Source organism: Chiroxiphia lanceolata, chromosome 15 (genome assembly GCF_009829145.1).
Source record: "Chiroxiphia lanceolata isolate bChiLan1 chromosome 15, bChiLan1.pri, whole genome shotgun sequence".
Taxonomy (NCBI): Eukaryota; Metazoa; Chordata; class Aves; order Passeriformes; family Pipridae; genus Chiroxiphia; species Chiroxiphia lanceolata.
The window spans coordinates 3,706,760-3,732,175 of NC_045651.1; the positions used below are offsets into that span (position 1 = coordinate 3,706,760).

Consider the following 25,416-nt stretch of genomic DNA (forward strand, 5'->3'; position numbering starts at 1 on the left):
TTCTCCTGTGAGCCAGGCTGACAGCACAGAGGACTCAGGGACCGAGGGGCATTGCACATGTGCTGGTTTGTGTCAGGCACTTGAGAACAGGATGACATTCATATCTTTTGTCTCACACTGCTGCCCCTGTGCCACCCAGGCACTGGTAACACCTGTCACAGGAGCAGCAGAGAGCAAAGCTCAGTGTCTTGTCCTCTCTTGGATGCACAGCTGTCACCCGCTAGCCCAGGGACTGCCAGAACTAGCCATGCTGCCAGGGACTTCCAGGGCACAGCAACCCCCCAGACCAGCCTGGCTCTGCACCACCCCCAGGCTGTCATACTTGCCCTAAGCAATTTCAGGTAACTCTGCCTTAAGTGCTGCAGCTGAATTCCCAACTTGTGAGACACGCTCAGAGTGAGCACAACCAGCACCCAGCACTCTTGAGATTCCCAAAAGCTTCTCCTTCATCTTAGTGACTCTGTGGGCAGGCACTGGCTCTAATCACAGCTTTTCTGCATTTGCAACAGAGCTTTTCTGCATTTGTAACAGGGAAAAACCGCGTGAGAAGTCCAGAGAGAAAAGTCAGTAACAGGGGAAAACTCTGTGAGAAGCCCAGAGAGAAACAAGAGTTTCTCAAAGCCGCAGTCAGCCATGAGAGCAGCTGCAGCTTCTTAAACTGATGAGTTACACACGGAGCAGAGTAACTCGAACCAAGGAGCCTTGAAAACAACACACACACACAAACGAGAGCTGAGCCAATGCCACGACGGCTCCACACTCACCCGAACTGCTCCTCTGCCTCGTCAGCGCTTAGAGCCTCCGAGGATCCCAGGACGCTGTGCCACCGCTCCTTGCTGAGGGCCCCTCTGGGTATCTCGGGGCTGGGGGAGCCCCTCTCCCCCAAATCCGGGCTGCTCCGGCTGGGAATGTCCCCGTCCCGCTGCTGCCGCGGCGGCTGCTCCGGCCCCGTGACCGGCGCTGTGTCCACCCCGTTGGCCAGCACTGCCCCGTCCTCGGGGGCGCTGTCGCTGGCAGCGCCTGTCCCCTGTCCCTGCTCGCTGTGCCTCTCGCCTGGCTCTGTCACCGCTTCCAGATGTTCGTCCCGCGGGGCCCCGCGCTCCCCCTCCGCTCGGGAGGGCTGAGCATCATCGTGCCGGGGGCTGGCTCTCCCGCTGGCAGGCTCCTGGGGCTGGCCGAGCTGCTCGTCCCCGTCGCTGCAGGACGGCTGCGAGCCCGGGGAATGCGGCTCGCACTCCTCGCGCTCGGCGGACCATGGAACGGGGCCGCTCTCGCTCATGTTCCGCTTGTTGTCCCGGCGCTTGCGGGATCGCTCCCGGCGCTCAGCTCAGGCTCGCTACTACCTAAAAGGGGAAATAAGCATGTCATGGACACCGGTAAGGGCTGTCAGAAAGGCACAGGTTTTTGATAGCACCGCGGCAGCGATTTGAAGCTCCCACCCCTCCTCAAATCCTCAGTGTAAAAGTAAGGAATGACCTTAAGGGCTAGTGCTCCTTATTCGGCACAGATCCGGAGGGGAAAATCTGCTCTTATGGCCCTGAAACATTGAGGCCCGACCATCCACCTTCTCCTGCTGCTCCCATAACCCCTGTGGGCACCTGCCAGGGTCTGTGCTCCTGAGGAGGGTTTCAATGGCAGGAACCCTTCCTGGCCAGCATCTCCTGCCTTCACACGGAGAGCTGCGCCCACGAAGTTGGAGGAGAAGGAGGAGGAATAGCTGCAGGGGTTCAGCTTGAGGCTTTGGCAGTTTACACGGCTTGCTTCTCTGGAGTTTGGGTTATCTGTGGTGTGGAAGACAGTCCCAGCCTCAGCACAGGAGACCTGTCCCACACAGGCTGTTAGTGCCCAGGGCTGGGGACAGGAACGTGGTACAGCTGCCTTTCCCAGGCTGGCTATCAGGGTGCTATTCCCTAGTGTTCCCTGCCCACCACAAGTAGGTGAAGCATGCAGTAGGTGTGATTTATTCGTTTTCTAACGCTTCAAAGCAGCTGTGATGTGCCAACCTGTGTGATTCTCCCTGCTGACTTCGCAGTTCTGCAGAGCATCCTGCCTGCCAGAGCACCACTTCTCTTCTGCTGCTGAATGGTGTCACAAGCTGCCAGCTAAAACTCTGGCAAAAGTGTCCTGATTGAACGTACCCTGGGATGTTCTCTCTGTAGGACAAGGGAAGGACGCTTGTCTCATTGCACCAAACAAGACAAGTAGCTTTTTGATTAAAAAAAGGCACTTTATTGGCAAACACGCCTGTTGATGCAAAGCTTGCAAGTCTTACGAGCACCATCCTCAGCTGTGGGCTGTAGCCCCACAGTTCCATGTAAGCTTTTCTCCATCGTAATCCCCCCCAGCTGCAATCAAGTGTCACCAGAAATGACCTCTTCTGGAAGCAGGAGTATTCTGTATGGCCCCCAGACTGGGCCACTGTAACAGCTGATTTTGGTTTAAAACAATATGTGTCTTCGCAGATATTTTTAAAACATTATCTGTGTTCATGGGGTTGTCCAGCCTAAAGGAAACAAAGCTCCAGGGAGACCTTAGAACCCCTTCCAGTGCCTAAAGGGGCTCCAAGAGAACTGGAGAGGGACTTTTCATAAGGGTATGTAGTGACAGGACAAGGGCAAATGGCTTCACACTGACAGAGAGCAAGTTTAGATCAGAGTTTAGGAAGAAATTCTTGATTGTGAGGGTGGTGAGGCACTGGAACATGTTGTTCAGTAAACCAGAGATTATACCTCTTCTCTGAGCAGCCATGAGGGTGTCCAGGGGTCAGCAAGGGGCTCTGGGTGCTCTGACTTGCTAAGTTTCAGCTCTCATTAGCAGGAAAATCACTAATTGCTTAGCCAGGTCAGCGCTCTACCAGTTCATGGTAACAAGGAGTGCAGGGCTGCTGCTGCCTCTGCCCTTACAACCCCTCACCCTGTGGAGATGTCAGCAGCCTCCTCTCTGCTGCCAGTTCCTCTTGAGCAAGGGAAAGGTGGGATTTGGACCCAAACACTCCTCTACAGCCTGGGTATGGGCAGATCCACACAGGTATGTGCTGAGCTGCTGGCTGAGCAGGACAGATCATGAGGGGAACCCCAATTTCTGGCTGACTTTGCTCCGGTCCCACAGCCCAGGCAATCCCGGACCTCAGATCTAACCCTGTCTCTGTGTTCTGTTCCCACAACTGGGAGGAGTGGGGAGTTCAGAGCTCCACAGGGACAGGTTCGGGGTGGAGCCCTCCTCAAGGGCTGCACATGCCAGGGTCATGAGATGGGGCAGGTCCCTCCTGGAGGCAACGCTGGCAGTTTTACCTCTCCTCCAGGTGCATCCGTGAGCATCCCCCGCCGTCACAGCGCGCGCAGCATCACCACACCTACCACAGCCCGGGGCTCCCGATCCCGGCACGGCCCCTGCCTGCAACAAGGGAGCACAGAGAGTGAGACCCAGGCCAGAGAGGAGATTTCTGCTCATCTCCTGCCATCCTGCTGCTGCTCCATATTAGGCTGTTTCCCAGACCCACCCCACGGCCTGTTCTCTGCAGAGCTCTGCAAGGTGCTCCTCCCTCGGCACAAACCTCCCCGGTTTTCAGACATGGCACTACAAGAGTATTCCTCATGTAGGATTTCTGATATCTTTCCTTCTGAACCCCCCTTGACCAGCTAAAGCAGAGCAAAGGGACTCTGTGGCTGCAGATTTCAGGAGAAACTTGATGATGATCCCACTGAATGTCCAATTTCACTCAACAGATCCAGAGAGCAACACACCTGTGTCATGGACTGATCCCCCCCCAACAACCCTCCCCAGCCACACCAACAAACCAAGAGCCAGGTTAGAGGTTTTTAAGCTTTTTGTAAGCTATAAAAGCCATTGATGTAGCAGCATTTCCCCTGCAGGGTGTTTTGTACAACGCAAGAATGGGCAGTGATGCCTCTCTGTGAGGGTGACTCCAGGCTGGAGGAGCATGTCAGGTCACCACAGATGGTGTGGCACCTACAGACAGCTGCCTGAGGTTGTGGGCCAGACTTGCTAGAGTTGATGGAGACAGAGAGACAGGGCACTGCTGCCTGTGTGCTCCTAGAGGTGATGGGTGGATCAGGCTCCAGAAGTGCCACCTGCTCTCCAGTGGCTGGAAAGAGCCCATGGAGGAGCTTGGCAGCAAATACCTGTGTCAAGTCCCTGCAGAGGGATCTGCTTACACCTTCTCTTGGGCTTGCCCTCACAGGTCTTCAGCCTCATTCTCTGCCATCCTGACAAGAGAAAGGCCAGCCTAGACTTCCTGGGACACCAGCACTTCAGCCTCCTGAATCCTACCTGCAGGAGCTGAGCCCTCCCAAGGGGAAGTCAAAACAAGCCCTCAGGTTCACACATATGGGCCAAGTCTCTTCTAGCTTGTTCTTCTGGCATCCCAAATGACGATGGAAAACCTGCAAATCTCTTTCCCACCAAATCCAGGACAGAAAATCAGTCCCAGGCACTTGGTGTTCCCATTTACTGAAAACAGGGCCAAGCCAATGCAGCATCTTCCAGGAATTTACTTGCAAAACTACCAACACTCTCCTGAGCATAACCACACTGTAACCTCAAGAAATGCTGAAACCCCAACATGGGCCAAATTTTAACTTTACCACAGTGAAGGTATAATACAGACATGCAACATCGATCCACTGCTCAAATCTTTGGAGGAACCTTTCCAGCAAAGCTTTGCTGGTCTTTCCCTTAACATGTGGCTTTTTTTAGCCCATTTTTTTAAAACTAGCCAGAGGGTTTGGGCTGAAATTCCCTGCCATCCATCCAAAAGCTTCAGTAGGAACCAGGCACCACCCAAGCTGAATTCCAGTCCAATAGCTCGAGCTTGGCACAGCTGTATGCAACCAGAAAACAGGAAACTAAAAGCAGTTAGGAGACAGGCCTGAGTAAGAAATATTGGCAAACCTTAGTGAGTGATGTCCCAGCCATCCCTCCTAACTTTTTACCCAGCTTATATTTTTAATATTTAAAAAATAACATTTTTTGTTATTACTGCATTATGCCACTGTTTCACTCTCTGTGAAGTCTCCCTAGGATGTTTGTGGTTTGGAAGGACGGCTGAGGAGTCAATAGTTAAACCCTTAGTCATGCTCTTCCTTGGCCTTGGTTCCTGCTGGAACCAGGGAAGCCCTGGCAGGATGCAGGGACAGACTGTTGCTGAGCCAGGAAGACCATCGGATTCCGGCGTATCCAAGCTGGGAGCTGAGCAGAGCCAGGAGGAGAGATCCAGGCCTCTCACAGCCTCCTGATCCCCTTGAGGTTTGCATGTCTCCTGTTGGATCCATATTCCACTGCCCACACCTGCAGGGAGGCTGCCCTGTGCACCTGAAGTCTGCAGGCAAGCTGGGTGTGTATCCACACACCACAAACTACCCAACAAGGCACCAGCTATGGATTTATGCTTGCAGTGACAGCCACTGGAAGCACACACAGCTCATGAGTGGCTGAGGCTTCCCAGAAACGCCAGAGGAACTGGGAGGTTGGGTTGTAACAGTCTGTGGCTCCATTCCCAGCTCCTCATGGCGATGCCTTGTACTGAAGTCATGCAACCAACTCCTGGCACACCCAGCCAGGCAGCCCAGCCACATCCCACATCAGCTGCAGAGGGTCTCTCCCATCCTCCAGTCCATTCTGTGACCTGCTGCCTTCCCCATCTGCATGGGGAAGGAATATGGGCAAAGGGAAGAGGAGACAGGCTGTGATGCCACAGCTTGGACAACTTGGAAGATAAATGATGATGGAACAGCTGGCTGCAACTGTCCACATCTGCCTCCAGCAAACAGCTGAAAGGTCACCAGTTCTGGACAAAGCTCAAAACCAGCCTCTCAACATCGTTCTGCCTGCTCTGGAAAGCACTGGAATGCAGCTCAGCTTCTGGCCCAAAGCTGCCACAGCTTCAACCAGACTGTTGGGAGAGAACACACTGCAGCACTGGGGGAATGAGTGGAGGGGCTGGCATTCAGAGATTCCCCTTTGGAGCTCCTTTCACTGCCCCAAAGCAGTACAGCCTTGGCTGTGTTGGACTGCAGGCTGGTATTCCCCAAGTCCCCACTCATTTCTTCTTGTTTCTGCTTTGTAAAGTGTTCTCCAATGCAGGTAAGGGCTGGAAGGTGATATGTGGGTTCCCAACAGTGGATTTTCACAAGTCTTGTCCTTTCTGTAGGCTCAGGCACCCTCTCAAGTCACTGCTGCTTCCCCAGGTCCTGTGGGTAGGGTGGGCACCCCTTTCATGTCCACTGTTCCCAGCCTCCTGCAAATGTTACATGGGTTAGCATATAAAAAGGGGCTCTGGAAAGAAAAGGAAATGACCTGGCATATATTCCAGGCAGGAACAGTCACAACGATGGCTACTGTGGCCCTGCTGGGCTGTAGAGATTTGTTAAGCACGAGCTCCATGATTTGGACCAGACCAGCTCTGGCCCACATAAGCAGAAGAACACAGATTCATGCTAGAAAGAGGCTGTTATTGCTGTGGGAGATGCTAAGGGAAGCCAAGGCGTCCATGATTCATTGCTAACCATGGCCTTTTCATCTCCTTCCCAGAGCTGGGGTTTGGTGGAAGAGATGGGACAGAAGCTGAAGGAATTGAGGACCCCATCCCTGTGGACTTGGATGCTGCCCTCTCTTGCAGGCCAGACCCAAGCAAGCCAACTACAACTGGCTTCGTTTATCAGAATCCCAGCAGCACCAGCTCACCACTGGGATGTGCTCAGTGCCACAGCGTAGCACTGCAGGATAGCCACCAGCTCCCTGCTCCAGCCCCAGGTCTTGCACAGCTCCTGGACCACAGGGAGACAGGGCAGGGCTGGTTGGGAGCGATGGAGAGCAGAAATACCCCATCCCATGGTGACTGGATTTGCAGCAGGGCCAGCGAAGCCGGGCGGGCATCCACTGCAGGGAAGCACCAGTCCCAAAGAGGCCGGGCAGAGATGCAGCAAAGTTTGCCCTGATTGTGTGAGGGGTTGGAAACCACACAGCAGCTCTTTCAGGGACTGGCTCTGGAAGTCTCCCAGCTTTTGTTGAAGCTGAATGGCTGGTGGGAAATGATTTATTTTTAATTTTCTTCCCTGTGTTCGGAACTGGAAAGGCTCCCACTTCAGTTTTGTGTAACCACTTGGCTGCTGCAACACAGGAAGGCTTGGAGAAGAATCCTGCTGCTTAGTCAAGCATGAGCTTTTCCTCAAGCTCATGCTGAGCTGGGCTGCTTCCTGCAGCAGCCTTGCTTTTCCTTGCTGCCCCACATCCCATTCCCTCTGGCTTGGTGAAGATAGAATCATAGAATGGTTTGGGTTGGAAGAGACCATCCAGTTCCACTCCCCTGCCATGGACAGGGACACCTTCCACCAGACCAGGTTGCTCCAAGCCCCGTCCAACCTGGCCTTGGACACTTCCAGGGATGGGGCAGCCACAGCTTCTCTGGGCAGCCTGTGCCAGGGCCTCCCCACCCTCACAGGGAAGAATTCTTTCCCAATATTCCATCTAACCCCGCCCTCTGGCTGTGGGAATCCATTCCCCCTTGTCCTGTCACTCCATGCCCTTGTGAAAAGTCTCTCTCCAGCTCTCTTGGAGCCCTTTTAGGCACTGGAAGGGGCTCTCAGGTCTCCCTGAAGCCTTTTCCTCTCCAGGCTTAACAATCCCAATTCTCTCAGACTTTCCTCATAGCAGAGGTGTCCTGTCTGTCCTCACCCTGGTACCACAAGATGTCCAGGGGGTGAGGAGGAGGCACAGGGGTGACACAGAGGAGGAAGGCACATTCTGATGTGGCTTCTGTGGTGCTGGGAGTGAAGGAGAAAACAAGGAAATTCTACTCATCAAAAAACCTCAGAGTCAGATCAGTCATCAGGAAGGGGGCAGTGGGGGTGTCAGGAAAGGAAGAGGTGACAAAGCAGGCTATCCTGCTTTGGGATATGCTGGGGTGCAGATCCCAGAGGAAGGAGAACTCTGGGACCTTCCACCTGCTTGTGTGCAGCCCTGGGAGATGCTGGAAGGGCAGAGCAGGACTGACCCTTCTGGGTCTTTCAGTAAAATTGTAGCAGAAGGTCTCACCCAGAACATCACCATGCTCTGCTGGACCTAAGGTGGAGGCAGTGCTGAGAAGGGCTGTTGTGGTCCTTTCCCAAGTCCTCCAGCAGCATTCCTGGTGCTAACAGGGATGAGACAGTTCTTGTGAGTGTTCTCAGCACATTTTCTCCTGGTGCACAGAGCTGCAGGCTGCCATGAAGGGGAAGACAGAAGAAGTCTGTGCTGCCACTCAGTTGCCACCAGCCTCTTGGTCTTGTGAGTCCATGCAGACACCTGGAGGTGCATCCAATCCAGGCTTCAGTCTGTGTATTTCTGTGTTGTATTGGAGGTCCAACACCAACATGGACTCTAAATGTGGACTCACAAGCCCTGGACAGTGGGGATGGCTCTTGCCTCCAGCTGCTGCTTGTGCCCTTGCTAACACAGCCCCACGCTCACTTGACCTTCACTGGCATTGGCCTGGGGTTGCTCCAGCCCAGGCTCAGCTCTGCCTCATGGTGCTGCAGGCAGAGGCTGGGAACAGCTTCCTCAGCTGGAGAAAACCCCACAGGATGGGATTTGCTCAGTGTAATGTGAATAAAGCACACACATACCAGGAGCATCTCAGGATCTCCGTCCTCTGAGGGAGCCCCAGTCCCACACACTCAGACAACCAGGTCAGGAACCCTTAATCCTGCTCTTTCTCAGTCAATTTTATCCCTTTTTGCGTGAATGAGAAGCAATTTTTGGTGGCAGCTTTCAGCAGAAAGACACGACAGGCAGATGTTTGGTGCTTGGCCCTTTTCCTTGACATGATCCATGATCCATGCTATGGAGACATGGAGACATGCAGCCACCACCAACACAGCAGCTACAGCTGGGCCACATCCCCATCTCCCTCAGCCAGCCTGCCACAACTCCCTCTGCTCTGCTTAGAGAGGGAAATGTTAATGAGCCAGATCTGGTCTTCTGGGCATCTGCCTTGGGAATTATTAAGAGATTAAAAATTCTCTTGGTCATTCTTGTTGTAGAGAGCCCTTGAACTCCTTGGGTTAAACCACCTCCAGTGACATCCTCTGCTGGGATGGACCACATGCTCCGAGTTGCCATCCCCTTTGAGCAGGAACAGCTATTTGATGCACAGGCTGCAGATCTCATCCATAACGTGGCTGGAGAACAGGAATGGATGTGCTTTTATGACCTGACTCACCAATGAATTTCTAAAACACACGTCACACAGTACCCTGGGCAGAGGGAGTGCACATGGACACCATGAGGTCTCTTTGAGAAGGCAACCCTGTAGAGAGATGGAGAGATCACAGCCGTGGTTCTTCTTTTTGAAGTACCTTTACTCCTTCTTATGTCTCTGCTTTGACCTCTGCCCTTTCAACACGGCTGCAAATAAAAACCTTTTACCATTCTCGTTGTGAAAATCCTCATTTATTTCTCCCATAGGCTTGTTTTTATATGATTTTGAAGACCTCCATCATATCGTCTCTCAGCTTCTCCTCTCCAGATTGTAGTCCCTGCCTTCTTACCCTGTTCTCAGAAGACAGGAACAGCTTCTCCACCCCCTTGACTATTTTGACAACCCTTTTAGGATTTTCTCTAACGCTATTACTTCCACCTCTCTGTTACAGTCTGGAGAGAGGAAAAGCTGGGCTGCATAGTGAACTCAAGACGTGGGCACAGCAAAGATTTACCCAGCACCAAACTGTTCTGTACATCTGTACAGGAGTCCCTCCCTCATGACACCAAACTCCAACTCACCTGCAACATTTCTGCTGCAGAGCAGGCTCTGAGGGCTGGGCTGGGCCTTCAGCCACTCACTGATTATCCTCCAAGGTAGGATAAAGACAAAAGTGGGAAGAGCTTGAGGGACAGTCTCTGTTCTCCCCTTACTGTTCCTCTGACCATGTTACTTTTGACACTACCCTATGAAGCCCCTCCCTGTGCTCCCAGCACCTGCTGGACCCACCAGAAGATGCTGGACCCATCAGAAGAGATCCTTCAGCATCTGCTGGAGATCAGCTCTGGCTACATAGCCCATCCTGTCTAAGAGCTGAGAGCTGATGTGTGAGACTGCTCAGAGGTTCAGGTGGGGCTGTGCTTCCTTACAGTGTCCATGGGTCCATGGAGATGCCCTCCCCTCTGAAGAAACAGATGGGCTCCACCAGCCTGGGGTACTCCGAGAGGAATCCTGGCACTTTGGGTTACAGTCTTGGCTTGTAAGTTGAGAAAGCCACTCCATCTTTCAGTTCCCTGCTTTGCCCCAGCCTTTCTGAGACAAGGCAGAGCATTCAGGCCTGTAGCTCCCCGGCTCCTGGAAGCCTGGCAGAGCAGCAGTGCTCCTCACCTGGGATCTGAGGCTGGAAGGAGTGAGAGATGTGCTCTAGACATGAAGAGGCTGGACAGCCACCATGGGGGGGAGGTCTGTGTACTCCATTCCAACACACATCCCCAAGCCTTGCCATCTGGGAGGGACATGAGGTCGACAGGAGCCAGTGCAGCACTGTGGGAGCCACCAGGGCCATCCTGCCCGTGCCAGAGCCAAGGTGCTGGTTCTCCTGCCTGGGTGATGCCCACATGCCAGCACTCACCTGGGCTGGGAGAAAACGTGGCTCAGCAAGGACATATGACCACTCACTGATGCCAGAATCACGCTTTGCAGATCCCTGGGGGGGACTGATGGTCATTGCTCATGGACAATACGCTGTCCCAGTGGTTCCCTGACAGTTTAAACTGCATCCTTCACTTCCAACGTGGAAAAGAGGCCATGGATAAAACATATCCCACAGACTAAAATAAACCAGCCACGTGCTAAAAAAAGAGCCTTTGGGTAATCAGAAATCACTGTGCATGGAACATACCTCTTTCTTGAAGCCAAATCCTATAGCTCCCTATTTTGAATTTTTATTAGAGTCCCCAGAGCAATTAGGACACATTCAGATCTAAACGACTCCTGCTAAACTTCATCTTGGGGAAACAACAGCAGTTTCTTGCTTATAGAAAACAATAAAAATGAGTCTTAAAATCCTTAACAGATTTGCTGTTTGCACTCTTCTGCAGTTACTCAAACAGGGAAAATAAAAGAACATATTTAGCATTTTTGGCATGATCCTTTCTTCATATTGACACCTTGGCTATGCAGCACTTGGTGCACTGAGCCTTCCTCTGGCCCTGGGTTTGCATCATGAAACCTGACTGTTCCCTTCACAGGCAAAACAGGGTCACAGTCTCAAGCCTGTGAGGGTGAAAGCCTGGACTGTGTCCAGTTCCGAGCTCCTGAGAGACAGCAGGGACAGGGAGCTCCTGGAGCGGGGCCAGCCCAGGCTGCAGAGATGCCCAAGGGATGGAGCATCTCTGGGAGCAGCAAAGGCTGAGGGAGCTGGGGCTGTTCAGCCTCCAGAGGAGACACTGAGAGGGGCCCTCCCCAGGGTGTGTCAGGGGCTGCAGGGAGGGGGCAGAGGCTGGAGCAGGCTCTGCTCGGGGGGCCCAGCAATGGCACAACAGCATCAGGCAGGAACTGATGCCAAAGAAGTTCCAGCTGGACAGGAGGAAGAACTTTCCTGTTTGGGTGACTGAGCCCTGAACAGATTGCCCAGACAGAGTGTGGAGTCTCCTCACTGGGGATGTTCCAGAACCATCTGGACACAATCCTGTGCCATGTGCTCTGGGATGGCCCTGCTGGGGCAGGAGGTTGGACCAGACAACCTACTGTGGTCCCTTCCAACCTGACCCATCCTGTGATTCTGTGACTCTGTGACTGCTCCCTCACTTTCCACCTTGGTGAGGCGGTAGGAGTTGCTTAAGCCTCCACAAAAAATGGCCAAACATAGGGACAGTGAGCTTATGTGTCCCAGGAGAAGTGAGCTTGAGGTGGAAGGTCCAGGAGGCTGGTGAACACAGACCTGAACATCCCTGTGTTCTAGGCAGTGTGTTGTGTCTGTAATCCTCCTGGAATAGGCTCCTTCAAACACCATTTGGGGCTTCCTGGTTTGACTACGGGGAGGCAAAGATCCTACAGCAGTCAGTGGGGTCTGTCTGACCCTCAGATCCTCACTCTTGCAGAAGGAAACAATGAACCCCTTGGAGACCTTGCAGGGCTCCCCCAGGATTACACCTGCAATTCATAGGAATCCTCCTGGGGTTCAGAGACAACCAGGAGCCTCCAGAGAGGGAATAGCAAAGGAGGGCAAGTTTTTACTGCATCCTGGGGAAAGGAGGAGGAGGGCAGCTCCCACAGGGCTGTCATTCCTGCCTCTCCAGGACGATGTTCCCTACCAAGTGGATCTGTCCAAGGTGGTTGTTTGCTGCAGGAGCCTGTGGTGCAGATCTAAAGCCTGCAGCTGCAAAGGCAGGTCACAAGGATATCAAAGAATCCCAATCATCCCTTCCCTGGCATGGGAGGAAAGGGGGGGAAAAGGGGCAGAGGTTTTCTGTGCCCTGGCACCCCATCTTCATGCAGCTCCCACAGCTCAGAGGAGAGAGCTTGAGAGCAGGATGGCTGTCTGGGTAACAGATGGGTCTCAGTGGCTCAAACCCTACCTTAGCGCAGAACAAACAGCTCATGATCATCTTGTCCATCTTGTTCAAGAGAGGAGTTTTTAAAGGGTTCTCCCAGGCAAACCTTATCCCTGAAGAGCAGGTTTTCTTGGTTAAGCTCAGAGCTGGCTCCATCCTCACCTGTGCCTACCTGCTCTGGTGTTCACCTTCTCTTGAGAGGGAGCTTTATAGTTCAGGTGGCTGTAAACTTGGCTTCTTTCCTGGTTGTCTGCAGTTTTTTTACAAAACCGGGCTGTTCATGGGGCCTTTCCACTCAGTTCCACGCAACCTTGTAAATGAATTCATTGAAACCCAGCTTTCCCCACAGCCAGGGTTACCTTCCATAAAAATCCACAAGAGCTGCAACTGCTTCTCATAACCCATAAATGGAAACAGCCTTCTTCCCTTCTTTTTGCCTCCCTTTGCTTTGATCCTCCCTCCCCACATTCTCCCAGTACCCAAAATAATAAAACAGGGCTGGCAGCTGACTCAGACCCCAGAAAAGGAAATTCCTGCCAAGCTGTCTGTCTACACCAAACCTGTGCAACGCCTCAGGAAGATTTCAGGAGGCAGCAGGTGAGTTCATCCTGTTTGCTCACTGGGAGAAACATCCAGGGTGATGGAGACCAGCGTTGCAGAATGACATGGAGTTTTGGAAAGGAGGTGAACTTCCCTTCACGTACCAACTTATCAATAAACCTCAGAGATGAGGACTAGTAAGGCACCAGACTTTTATGGAGATGCTCTGTCCACAGAAGGTGGTAGACAGGCTGTTTGCAGATAGATGGACTCTAGCCCAAGGGACAGAGGGACCAGCAGCACCAGATGCCCAGAATGTGCAGAGATGGCTGGGCACTGGCTCTGGGCTCCTTGGGTGCTCAGTGAGACCCAGAGAGCACTGAAGGGAGCAAGGTCTTCCTGAGCATCTCCCCAGCCTGCCAGGAGAGTGGAAAGACAGCAAACAGACTTTTGTGGGTGCTGACATCAGAGACAGCTGTTCTGGAGCCAGCTGGTGGAGTCCAAAGCTGATGTGTAGCAACCTGTAACACCAAATAGCTCCTCACCTGTCAGTTAGGGTGTGAAATCTCCCTTCTCTCCACACAGCACTCCTTCACCCATAGGGAACCACCTAGAGAAACCTGATGGCATTAGGGTGAATGGGACTATTACAGCCCTGTCTGGAAGCTGGAGGATGATGGAGAGGACCCTCCTTTGAGAAAGAGAACAGCAAGCATTGTGGATGTCATTATACACACCTACAGACACCTCAAAAGGTCTGCATTTCCACCCTGCACCATCTCCAGAGAAAAAGGAGTAACTTCAGTCTCTTCTCTATGAAGAAGGGGATTAGGCTCCCTTGGCAGACAGAAATGGTCCTTGTTTTGCCCAGCAGAGACTCAGCCCTGGTCACAGAGTCAAGAATCAACTAGGTTGGAAAAGACCTCTGAGATCATCGAGTCAAACCCATGACCCAACACCACCTTGGACCCAACACCACCTTTGGTCTCCAAAGGGCTCTCCCTGGTCTATCAATCAAACACATTTTCTGCTTGCCAGCACAGCCCTGCACTCTCCAGGCCACAGCAGAACACCACAATGGTCCCCATGTCCTTGAGAACCCTGTGTAGACAGACAACTGGTTCAAGATTCTTGGCTGCTACTGAGATCCACCATGTCAGCCTTGACTTTCCAGCAGGGCTCCAGACCAGGAGCATTAATACCAGGCACCCATGACTGGGTAGCAGAGATCGTGACTGCTGAAGATGTTCATGCCCAGAAGGCATCAAGTCCAGAAATGGCTGGTGGAGAAAGCCAGGAGGTTGCCCAGGTAGGACTAAGCCCTCCAACTGGTTTCAGCAAGCAAAGCCTAACATGGCTTCAACCAGTGTCCACTTTGGACCCAAGGCAGGAGAACCATCCATGAGCAAACAGCTGGGTAACTGTCACACCACCGGGGATGTTCTGTTTTCATCTCGGAGAAGGAAAGGAAGAACAGCTTCCCTCACCCAAATCAGACTGAGATGCACTTATTTGGCTTGAAAACACAGGCTCAGCCAAGATTTGCTGACAGCCAACAAGGCTGGAACTTCCCTGCCCAACATTGCAGGGTGTCAGGGCACGAAACATGGCAATTCCACTGAAGTCAGCAGCTCCACTTGGGCATAAAGCTGTGTGCCCAGAGGACCTGCAAGGAGCAGTCTGGGAGAACGAGATCTAATACGAAGGGACTTTAAGACGTCATTGGGACCAAATTAAGACATTCAGGAGGCAAAAGGCAAACTGCAGAAAGGAAGCAACGACAGGGGAGCAGACAGGACAATGCTGCAGGAAAATCACGTCCTCTCAGACTGGGATGTGAGCATCAGCCCTTTTCCTAGTGAATACTCCACCTATAAGCTCACTAATTCTACAGCAGGCCATTTTTAATGTGGTTTAGCCCAAAAATTCCACCTTCCCTGTCAAAACATTCCCTATAAAGGAGGTGGGGGCCAAGTCGATCTTCCTCTTCCAGAGGCAAACAGATGGTCACTGAACTTCTGAAAACTGCCTGTTGGCTCTAGAACACCAAGGAGGCACTGACAGGTCATCATTCTTCCCTGCTGGAGGAGTCACACTCATTCTGTTCCCAAGGGTGTGTGTTTTGCAGGTAGCACGACCACTCCCCCTCCTTTCTCCACCATCTTTCACTCAAGAAAAAAAAAACCTGGGGCACACCTACATTTTAGGTGTGTCCATCACACCTGTGTAGTACTGTGTTGTCTCCCTCAGTCTCCCAGCCTGCAGTCTGCAGGGTGCAGAGACTCAATGAAATGGCTGAAAATATAATTGCCTATTTATTCTCAGAACTCACAGACTGGGATGGAACCACTAAAAGAAAAGCAGGATTTCACTGCTCCGTTAGGATGTGGCAAGTTCTCATTATCTTTAACAGGAGATGCTAGTCAGAACTTGGATATACCAGAACTTGCTTGAATACACGGAAAAGCACTTTGAGGGGGACTCAGCTCGCTCAAATGTAGACATCTCCAGCTGAGCTCAGCCCCCAGGGTTCAGTCAGCAGAAAGGCTGCATCTGATCTGCATTAGAAGTCTGTGTTAGAACCGGAAGAGTACACTCTGCTGCTCTCTGACTGGACCCCCCAGCCTGGGACAGCAGCCCCAGCTGCTGGTGTTTCTGGTGCAGACACCCACGAGGAGCACACGGCTCTCCTGCCCAGCACTGCTGACCACCTTTGGGGGGTCTGCTGTGGGACCTGAACTGCCTTCCCCAAGATGGCTCTGAGCAGCATGAAATGTTGAAGCTGACTCGGTTTGAAAACTGAACAAGTTGACCAGAAAGTGCAACTTAAACTCTGGTAGAGCCATTTCACGGCTCCTGTGCAGAGGTTTGGTCTGCCCTTAATGGATGTGCTGGATAACCAAGGCAATAGGAGTGGGATTTCCCTCATGAAGGAGTCAGCCTCTAACAGACACACTCCTAAACTGATGTAAAGGTGCTTTATAGAGACAAGGATGCTGCTTCTCCTCAGGGGAAGAGCAAAAAGCACCATCAGGCTGATGTAATTGCACCAGGACAGTGCACTGTTTAACTACACCTGCTCTGGGACCACGGGGCTCTCCCAACCTCCCAGTGTGCAAGATGCCCTGCACTAGATCTTGTGACAAGGGTACACCAGGCTGCAGTAGGTCATTTTGCCTCTTTTTTCAGGTGTTCTCAGGGCTTTTCTCCTGCTCCTTAGACATCATTACATTTGAGCATCAGACAATTACTTCAGGAACTGATGAATTACATTCTGGACTGAGGCTTCAATGATGCACAGAGAGGCCAGAGGGGCCTGCCAGAATGAAGTGTGCTGTAAAGATGAAATACAGGTTCAGGAGCTGAATGCTGCTCAGCCTGGTTCAGTGGTGACCCAATGACATAGTGGCACACGAGGAGTGGCAGCCGGGACTGCTGCGGGGGACACGGCCCCAGACAAGAGTGCAAACTGCACATTGTGTGTCTGGGACTGGGCATCTCTGATTTTTACAGCGTGCAAAATTAAAGGGACAGTGTCCCCAGGGTGCACTCCTTGCAGTTTGCTCTTCTCTGGAGAGCAGAGGACCACCCTTCCCTTCGGATTGTGCTTACAGAAAACACCCAGGTCACTAAAGCACAGGCTTCTGCTATAGGATCATCCCCTACATCTGCCAGGAGCTGCTGTAATTTTGTGCCCTTCTCCTTTTGCCTTCTGATGGCACTAATAGTAACACATCTGCATTTTAGGTGTTGCTATCACGCTGTGGTCTTGCTGTGATCCTGCACATCCAAACCTCCTGAGTTTCACCTGGGGTTGTTACTCTGCTCCTGGTCCCCAGGCACTGCTGGGCCAACACTCCCACCATGCACTGTGGAGTCAGCTCCTCTTGACATTATCCCAGCTCTCACACTGTGGACACACAGGAAATCCAGGCTTCCTGAAGCCACCCCTGAATACCCAGCTCTCCCCATTCTTGCATGGAAAAATAAAAAGACTTTGGAGGAAGATTGTATTGGCTAAAGGAGGCAGGTCCAAAAGGCAGGGATAAAAATCTCTTGCTCTTTCCAGTCTTATGGTTTAGGGTGAGGGACAATGCCCATCCTGGTGTCCTGTGGCTCCCACTACAAGGTGCTGTGCCAGAGGCAGGTCTCAGGGTGCTCAGGTGCTGTGCACAGTGTGGGCTCTGGGGATCACCTGCAGGAGCAGCACACAGGCACCATCCCAGGCAGAGGTGGTTCAGGATGAGCTCCATGGATGCTGCTCTGGGGGCTGGCAACTGCCTGTGAGGAGCAGCCAACAGCCAGGACCACCCAACAGAGAGGAGGAGAGATGCAAAGGAAAAGGTCAGGCTTTATTACAAAGCACATTTGTAAATAAAGGGCTAATAAATGATTAGCAAAGGCTTTCAGCGTCTTGCAGGTTTCATCTCTCAGGGTGGGAAGAAGCAGAGAAGGTCACCAAGATATGAGGGGGGGCTGCAGAATGAGTCTCTCCATAGCAACAGCTCCTGTGCAGGTGACCAGAGCCCCACCACCCCCAGCCCCAACAACACACCCCTGGGCAGGGGCAGGGATGGAGAGGAAAGGACACTGCACACTAACAGAGTCGAGCCTTCAGGCTTGGAACCCTCAACCCACCCCAAGAGCCCACCCCAGCCCATCTCAAAGGTGGCAAAAATCACCATCAGACCACAGCAAAGGTCACCATCAGACCATGGGCCAGCAGTGCCATGCACTTGTCCCACCAGCCCCTAGGAAGGAGCCACCAAATGAAACTGCTTCAGCTGCTGCAACAAATTAATTCTCTCTACTTCTGGGAGGGAAAACAACCCCGTGTTTTTCTGCTGCCTCAGTTTCCACACCCAGGCAATGGAGAGAGCTGCCTCCTGGGACCTGGGGAAGAGAGGGAGCTTTAATGTTGAGACAACACCAAGAGACCTGGATAAACAGCCTTGAAAGGATGTCCTTTCCTCGAAAGGCAGGTTAACACTCCTAGCTGCAGACAGTCAGCTCCTGTTTCCAAGCTCAGGACTCTGGTGAGGAGTGGCTCAATAGCTGTCCTTGCCTAGTGCTGCTAACTTAGGAGGCAAAACCTAAATACTCATTAAAGCAGCACTTGGCAGAAACCCCATCCTCAATTACAAAAATCAATTCATTTTTTTTATGAGTCTGAAGCCTTTGGGGCCTCATAATCTAATTAAATAAAGCTTCCTCGCTTTCCTCTTGCCTGCTCCCATAGCTTCTGTTGTACCAGCAAAGACAAATATATATTTTTAATTTAGCAGAATCCCCTTGCATGGTGTATCCCCTTCTGGACAGAGACCCTTTCTGTTCTCCCCATGCCTGTGTCCTGCTTGGGCAGGCTGCATCCATGTCCTTGTTGCTTTTGTTCCTAAGAAGTGCCCAAAACACCAGGGGCCCAGTTCACCTCCATCCACTCCCACTGGCTGGGTACCAGTGCCCATCTGAGGAGAAATGTGCAGAACCTGGCAGGAGCAGAGCCCATGGAAGGTAAGCTTGGCCTTGAGAGCAGTGCCTTGTGCCACTCTGAGGGCAGGCCTCGTCCAAGTCTGCAAAATCCATCTTTCATGGAATATCCTGAGCTGGAAGGGACACACAAGGATCACTGAATCCAACTCCTGGCCCTGCACAGGACACCCCAACAATCCCACCCTGTGCCTGAGAGTGTTGTCCAAATGCTCCCAGGACGTGCAATGGGGAGAAGCTGAAGGTGAACTGGAGAAGGTGCCACAGAATCCTGGAATGGTTTGGGTTGGAAGGTTAAAGATCATCTAGTTCCAACCCCCTGCCATGGGCAGGGACACCTTCTACTAGACCAGGACCACCCTGTGTCCAGCACTAGCCAACACCAAGTGGCCGTGCACAGAGTGGGCAGAGATCCCTGTAAGTGGAACATCCAGGTTTGGATCAGGTGCTGGAAGGAGGTGGGAAGGTACCACAGGGAACTCCCTCTCCACCTCTATGAGGATCTTGCCCAGAACCGTGTGAAATTTTTTGGAAAAATTGTTCATTGGCCGAAAATTGTGATTACAGGTCAGCTAAACCTTATCCAGAGTTGTGATGCATTTGTGCTACAACCACTGAAGAGGTGGATTTTGAAAAAATACCCAAACTGAGCTTTATGCTTGGACTTTGGAGCAGGTAAACAAATACAAAAAACAAAAATATTAAGTTTGGTATTACAGCATTTCCCTGCAATCTTACAATTTTTTAAGGATTTAGAGAAGAAGATATTTGGGTCACATTTGTTTTTTCATATCAAGAAAATAATACAGAGACAACTGCACATGGGGGAGGAGAAGCTGAGCTCACATTTTCCCTGGGCTTTTCAGTTCAGTCAGTGAACTGTAAATGTAGCAGTCACCTGGGTTTGATGTAGGTCTTCCTGCTCAATGCTGATCAGGAGAGCTCATGCTTCCAACCCCCAAAAAGGGGGCAGCGCTGGGATTTGCTCTCCTAGTGCAGAGCTGCAGGTTTTCTCTGTTGAGGGGAATTCAGTTCTCCATCACAGAGCCACAGAAAGGCCACAGAGAGACGAGGGGCTCAGCTGCAGGGTCCGCAGGGGGACACAGGATGGGCAGTGACTGCACAAGACACCAAATCCAGCTGTGAGCCCCCCAGTCCACAAAACACCTCATCCAGAAGATCACAGAGGGATCCTGCCCCCAGTGCTCTCCCTGCCATGCTCACATCACACTGAAAGCTGCAGGAGACACTGGGGGTCTCCATGATGTGGAGGTGTCTGAGCTGGGTAGCAGGAGGTACGAAACCAGTGGACCTGTGCTTTGCCACAGTGGGCTCTGGGAGATGATCCTTGGACCAGAACATGTCCCATGATGTAGAGGAAGGCAGAAAATCCTCAGATGAATCCTGTGCTCATCCTACTTGACAGGAAACCTTGCTCCTTCCCTGCCCCTGATGAGATGTCTCAAGGCAGCTGGCACTGTCAGGGCATCCCACCAACACCACCTTTGCTGGGAGCCACCCTGGCTGCCTCAGAGAACAAGAGGATGGAGGAGGAGATGAAGTAAGGCTGGTGGTATCACAGAGGTGACAGTCTGACCAGCTCACATGGGACCCCTCAGAGCAGCTCTGGGAGGATCCCTTCAGGTGTGGCCTCCTCTTCTGGGACCCAGTGTGAGCATGACTCCTGTGCTGGACATGGGGACACACTGGTCCTTCAAACAACCTGCCAGCCCTGTCTCCTCCACAGCCACCAGTCAGGCCCTTCAAGACTGACTGAAAACCCACAGAGCTGAGAAACCTTGAGGGGAGTATGTGAGGTGATGAGAGGAGGAAGAGGAAGGAGTAGAGGACATAAAAGCAGTGAAGAGGTGGATGACAAACCCTGTGCCCAGTGCCAGGTTGAAGCCTGCAGCCCAGAAAAAGCATGGAGAGCACAAGAAGGGGCTCAAGCTCAGCTGCACCACCTCTGCTCAGGCTTCCTGTGGCTCTTATGTTTTCAGGCCCTGCCTGGTGCAAGTGAGGGAGAACTGGGACTGATCCAGTGATGGGAATAGTGTTGTCTCTAAAGGATGAATCACTAGTGTCCCTACCTGGGCCTTGAGCAGAGCTAGGAGCTGCCCAGGGTCAGGAAGGCCAGGTTATGGGCCGCAGGGAAGGGCCTCCCTGAACATCTAAGCCACTCATCTCCTGGAGCTCCTGCAGGAAGACAAAGGGACAGCAGTGAGGATGAAGGGTGAGGTGGTTACTGCCCAGCTTGGACAGGCACCTCTCCCCCAGGAGCCCAGCCTGCCAGTCACCTCCCCAGGGTCACAGGAAATGAGGGAGGGAGGCAGAACTGATCCCACCCTTCTCACCTACAATTCCTACACCATAACCACCACAGAGAAGTGCCACGAGCCTCCTGTGCAGAAAACACCTCTGCACCATTAATATGGGTCCCTCTGACCACTGAGGCTCAGTGCACTGAGCCTGCCATGGACCCTGTCCCAGCACATCCGTGCTGAAAGGGCAAGGAGGATGTTTCCATCCCCAGCAAATCTGGTAAAAAGAGGTGTGTCCACAGCAGAGGCTGTGAGGTAGCAGAGCAGCAGCAACTGCAAGAGATGTGGCCACTTACATCAGCAGATCACCCACTCCAGGGGCTGCTCACACACAACCTCCAAGCAAGCTTTTCCATCAGCAGGAATCAGCACTTCCCTGGCAGCAGCCACAGCTCCCTCCCAGCCCAGGGAATGTCCTCCTGGCAACACCACCAACCTGTGCAAGTCAACAGGGCCACACACAGATGCCTGAGCTGATCAGGGGATTCCATCTTCTTCTGGCAACAAGTAACAGCTCCAGCTTTGGGCAGAACCACGGACACCACACCGGACACCTCCAGACTTCAAAGGAGACTTTGCACTTCAGTCCCTTGGACACAGTGGCCTGATTTACCCAGGGCTGTGTGTCCCTGGCACAAACCATGGCACAGAAGCTTGTGGCAATGCTGGATGGAGGGATCTTCACTGATGGGAAAACCCGTGGAGGAAGGGGACAAAAAGGTGTTGGGTGATGGGATGGAGAGAAGGGATGGTACTGTAAGCTGAAGCCCAGAAGAGCAATACAGGGTATTGCAGCAGGGAGATGAGAGGTGAGCAGCACCAGGGGGAGAGCAGAAAGCCAAGACACCTGTGAAGGCCTCACACTCAGAGCTGGGTGCAGCCATGAGGAGAAATGAGGCAGGTACCTCCTGCCAAGTGTCCAACTCTGTGTGAAGAGCCACATGATGGGTCACGTGATGAGGGCACTAAAGGGGCTTCATTTCAATCACCCTGGGGTCAGAAAAGCATGTCCTCATCTTGGGCACCTCAGGAACTGGTCTAAAACTGCCTGGCTCTCTCTTGCCATGTGCTGTGAAGCTCTGGTGAGTGGCCTCAGCAAAGCACACCCTCACCCCATCCACCCAGTCCCCATGAACTGGTGTTGCTGCTTCCCATCCTCAGCTCCCCACCGCCCCTGCAAGCAGGACAGCACCATCCAGGCACTGAACAGCCCTGGTGGGCACAGGCAGGGGCGTCCTGGCAGAGCTCCTGCATCCCCTGCCCAACACTGCTGCTGTCACCTTGGCAAAGTCACTTGGCCACCCCAAGCCTCAGTTTCCCCAGAGAATAATCCAGCCACATCCTGGGGTGGGCTGAAGAGTGGTAACACACTGAGATAGGAGGAAACTCGGTATTAATTCAGAACTACTTGGCTTCCAGGCTCACAGACCCAAGGGTGCCTCCAGGGAAAACCACCTGCTTCAACTCCACTTGTGCCTAACTTTTAGGGGGGAAAAGGACACAAAACGAGGACCATCCATTTTGTGAATCAGCCATCTCTCTGACTTCCCCTCTGGGCTCGGCCACCCACTTTCAGACTTTATCCATTGTTTGCCTGGACTTGTGCAGGAAAAATCACGTTAAGGAAAATCCTAGCTGAATCACACACTTTGGAGCACTTGCAATGGACAATTTGACAAGGACATGGGGACTTAACATATTTTTAATGCAAAAATATCTAATGATAATATGCTTCACTCCTGGCTAAAAGACATTATCTACTGGCATGGGGGGAATTTAAGCCATAATACCAGCTACTATAATGCAGGCCGGGAGCTCCATGCAAATATTATCCTGATCCAACAGCTACAAAGCTCTGTTTATCCTAGTAATTAATTCTGTCTTATGTTTAGTGATACAATTAAGGAAACACTGTCGTTCTGATGGGCTTGCTTCCACCAGTGCCTTTTACTATATTTACATCCCCACAATAGGCTTGGTCTCACAGAAAAGGGTGAAATTGCATTTATGGAGACAATGCCACATGCATTCCCAAAGCATTTTAGAGATGTAAAGTTAGGCTCCAAATTGCACGTTTATTGTGTGAGCACACAATGAGCTTAGATTAAATATTGACTAAAGCCAGCCTAGCACCCAAAATAATGAAGATGAGCACAATAGTGAGATTTACTCCCAGTTGCTGGAGAAATACACATCTGTAACATATAACATGCCCTTCCCACAGATATACTCTTTGTATTCCAGCTAGCCTTAGGCAGGAAAAATTTCATTCTCATAAATTATGGATTTTCTTTCCCAACTGCCAACACATCCATATTACCAGTTGCAAAGCAAACAAATATAATAACAAAAAAAAAGAAAAAAAAGAAAAAAAAAAAAGCCATTCCCCTGACACAGTGACGAGCAGGTGAGTGGCTCCTTGTATCCACAAAGTTGAGGCAGCAAAATGGAAGATAAACATGGCTAAAACCAGAGCATCCTTTCCCTTTTGTCCCCCAAGGTGTGGGAGCCGGCAGGGAGGTGTGGGCATGGCAGGTACCTTTTTGGAAAGTACTCCCAGCCTTAGCTGTGCTCGGCAAACTATCTGTCCTTCTCACGCCTTCCTCCTCCCCAGACTCGTGGAAGGAATTCAGGGAGACGCGGATGCTAATGGAACAATTACGGTAATAACACAGCGCTGAGCGGGGGCAACACACCCCCTTCCCAGCAGCTCGACCTCTAAATCCCCTAATACGGTACAGCTTCATTCAAAATTATAAGAAATTGTAACCCAGCAGAGACAAAAAGACACAGGAGGCAAAGGCAGGATCTCACTCGGCGGCGAAGCCCCACTCCAGTCCAGATGCAGTCATATCACTTCAGCTTCTCCGTACCATCTCCATGACAACCATGTAATTTGGATGCAATAACCACTGCCGAATTGATCTTTAAATGTAGCTTTGTTATAAAACATAATACTGACCGTGTCAGGCTCAGGATAAAGAGAAGCAGCCCCCCTACCAATGAGGACTGTGATTTAAGAGCCTCCCCCACCCCCCCCTTAAATTTTCAGCTTCAATAATTGCGTGGATGAGTGGATTTTTAAGGCAGGGACGGCAAACACCATTTGTGTGTGTGTGTGTGTGTACAGCACGCTTTAGGGTAACATTGCAAACGAGACACCACACTGAGGGCTGGAAAAATGTGTCAACGTATATCCAGAGAATGGGCATCTTCACACACACACACACACACACACACACACGTATGGGGAGGTTCAGTCTCCAGCAACTGAAGCATACAGCTGATGCATCAAATAATCCCAATAAGAATCAAACCCTACAGAACTAAGCAAAATAGGAGGGGGGATCGATGTATGGCACGACAATGAGAGCAGGGGAGCTCGCACTGGCACTTACCCGAGCAATGAGCTGTTTAATTTTTGGTCCCTTCACAAATGCAGCTCCCTTTTCTCTTCAACAATCCATGCAAAATAATCTGCAGTCCCACCGATGGAGGAGTGGCCCCGTCCCTCCCCCTCCACCACCTTCCTAGACCTCCCCGTTATTGGCTTCCTTCTCCCTCCTCTCCTGCTCTCCCTCGCTCGCTCGCTGGCGATGGTTACACCTCCCAGCCTTCCCCCAAGGTGTCAAGAGACTGCTGGGGATCCAGCAGGCAGGGTGGGAGGGGACGGGGAGAGGGGGAGGAGGCAGGAGGCATGGTGAATGGATCGGGGAAAGGATGGAATAAAGCCCTTGCTGGCGAAGCCCCCGGCAGAGCCCCTGGCAGGAGCAGACTTGCTGCTGGCTGGGAGGCTCTGCTCGCCAGGCAGGAGCTGCCAGGGATATCCCCGGAGGGCTGGGGCTTGTCCCCCCACCACACACACCTGCAGAGTGCTAAGGGACTGGTCTGCTTCCTGCCAGCAAATTGTCACCCTGCAAACTGAGACTGGCTTGAAGTTTTGGGCTGAAATCCTGCCAAATGCTCACACTGCCTTTAACAACTGATGCACTCCCAGACGCAGACGTGCAGCACTGGAAATGCCTCAAGGACCCACCTCGGTGCAGACCCCAGCACTGCAGCTTGGGTTGCTCTGTGCCTCTGGGCACCCCCAGAGCACATCTGCTGCAGCCCCATCCCATCCCATCCCATCCCATCCCATCCCATCCCATCCCATCCCATCCCATCCCAGTGCATCCCACCCCGTGGCTGAAGAGCCCCACTGGTCCCCAGCAGGAGTGCTGCCCATGTGCCTGCCTGCCGAGCTGGCTCCAGAGCCTCCCCCACCACTGTGGGCTGGACCAGGAGCCTGCTCACCACCCCTGATGCTTCTCCATCCTGACATCTCTTGCATGCGAAGGCAGTGCTTTTGTCTACAGGCTAATCCAGGCACCTGGCTCACCAAGGTGCCTGGGGAGGCAGTGTGGGGTGGAGAGGCACAGGGACACCAGCTTTTCCTGGTGTAGGGCCCCTCTTACCAGAATTACAGCCCCTGGTGCAGGGCAAACAGTGCCTCTTGGCCACTCGTGGGTGTACAGCTGAGAGATGGGGCACCCAC

At 52.3% G+C, this 25,416-nt stretch overlaps 1 protein-coding gene across 3 annotated transcripts in view; it reads right to left on the reverse strand.

The window, feature by feature from the left end:
• Positions 1 to 25,416, reverse strand: part of PSD2 (pleckstrin and Sec7 domain containing 2) — an 87,482-nt gene that overhangs the window by 42,813 nt on the left and 19,253 nt on the right. The window contains exons 1-3 of one of the 3 annotated variants that reach the window (XM_032703146.1): positions 24,278 to 24,471; positions 3,291 to 3,393; positions 765 to 1,343 (exon numbers count right to left, since the gene is read on the reverse strand). In XM_032703146.1, coding sequence (XP_032559037.1) covers positions 765 to 1,279 — 515 coding nt within the window. In that variant the 5' untranslated portion in view covers positions 1,280 to 1,343; positions 3,291 to 3,393; positions 24,278 to 24,471. Of the gene's footprint in view, positions 1 to 764; positions 1,344 to 3,290; positions 3,394 to 24,277; positions 24,473 to 25,416 lie in introns of those variants that run through there. The other 2 variants (XM_032703144.1, XM_032703145.1) reach the window with 2 other exon arrangements.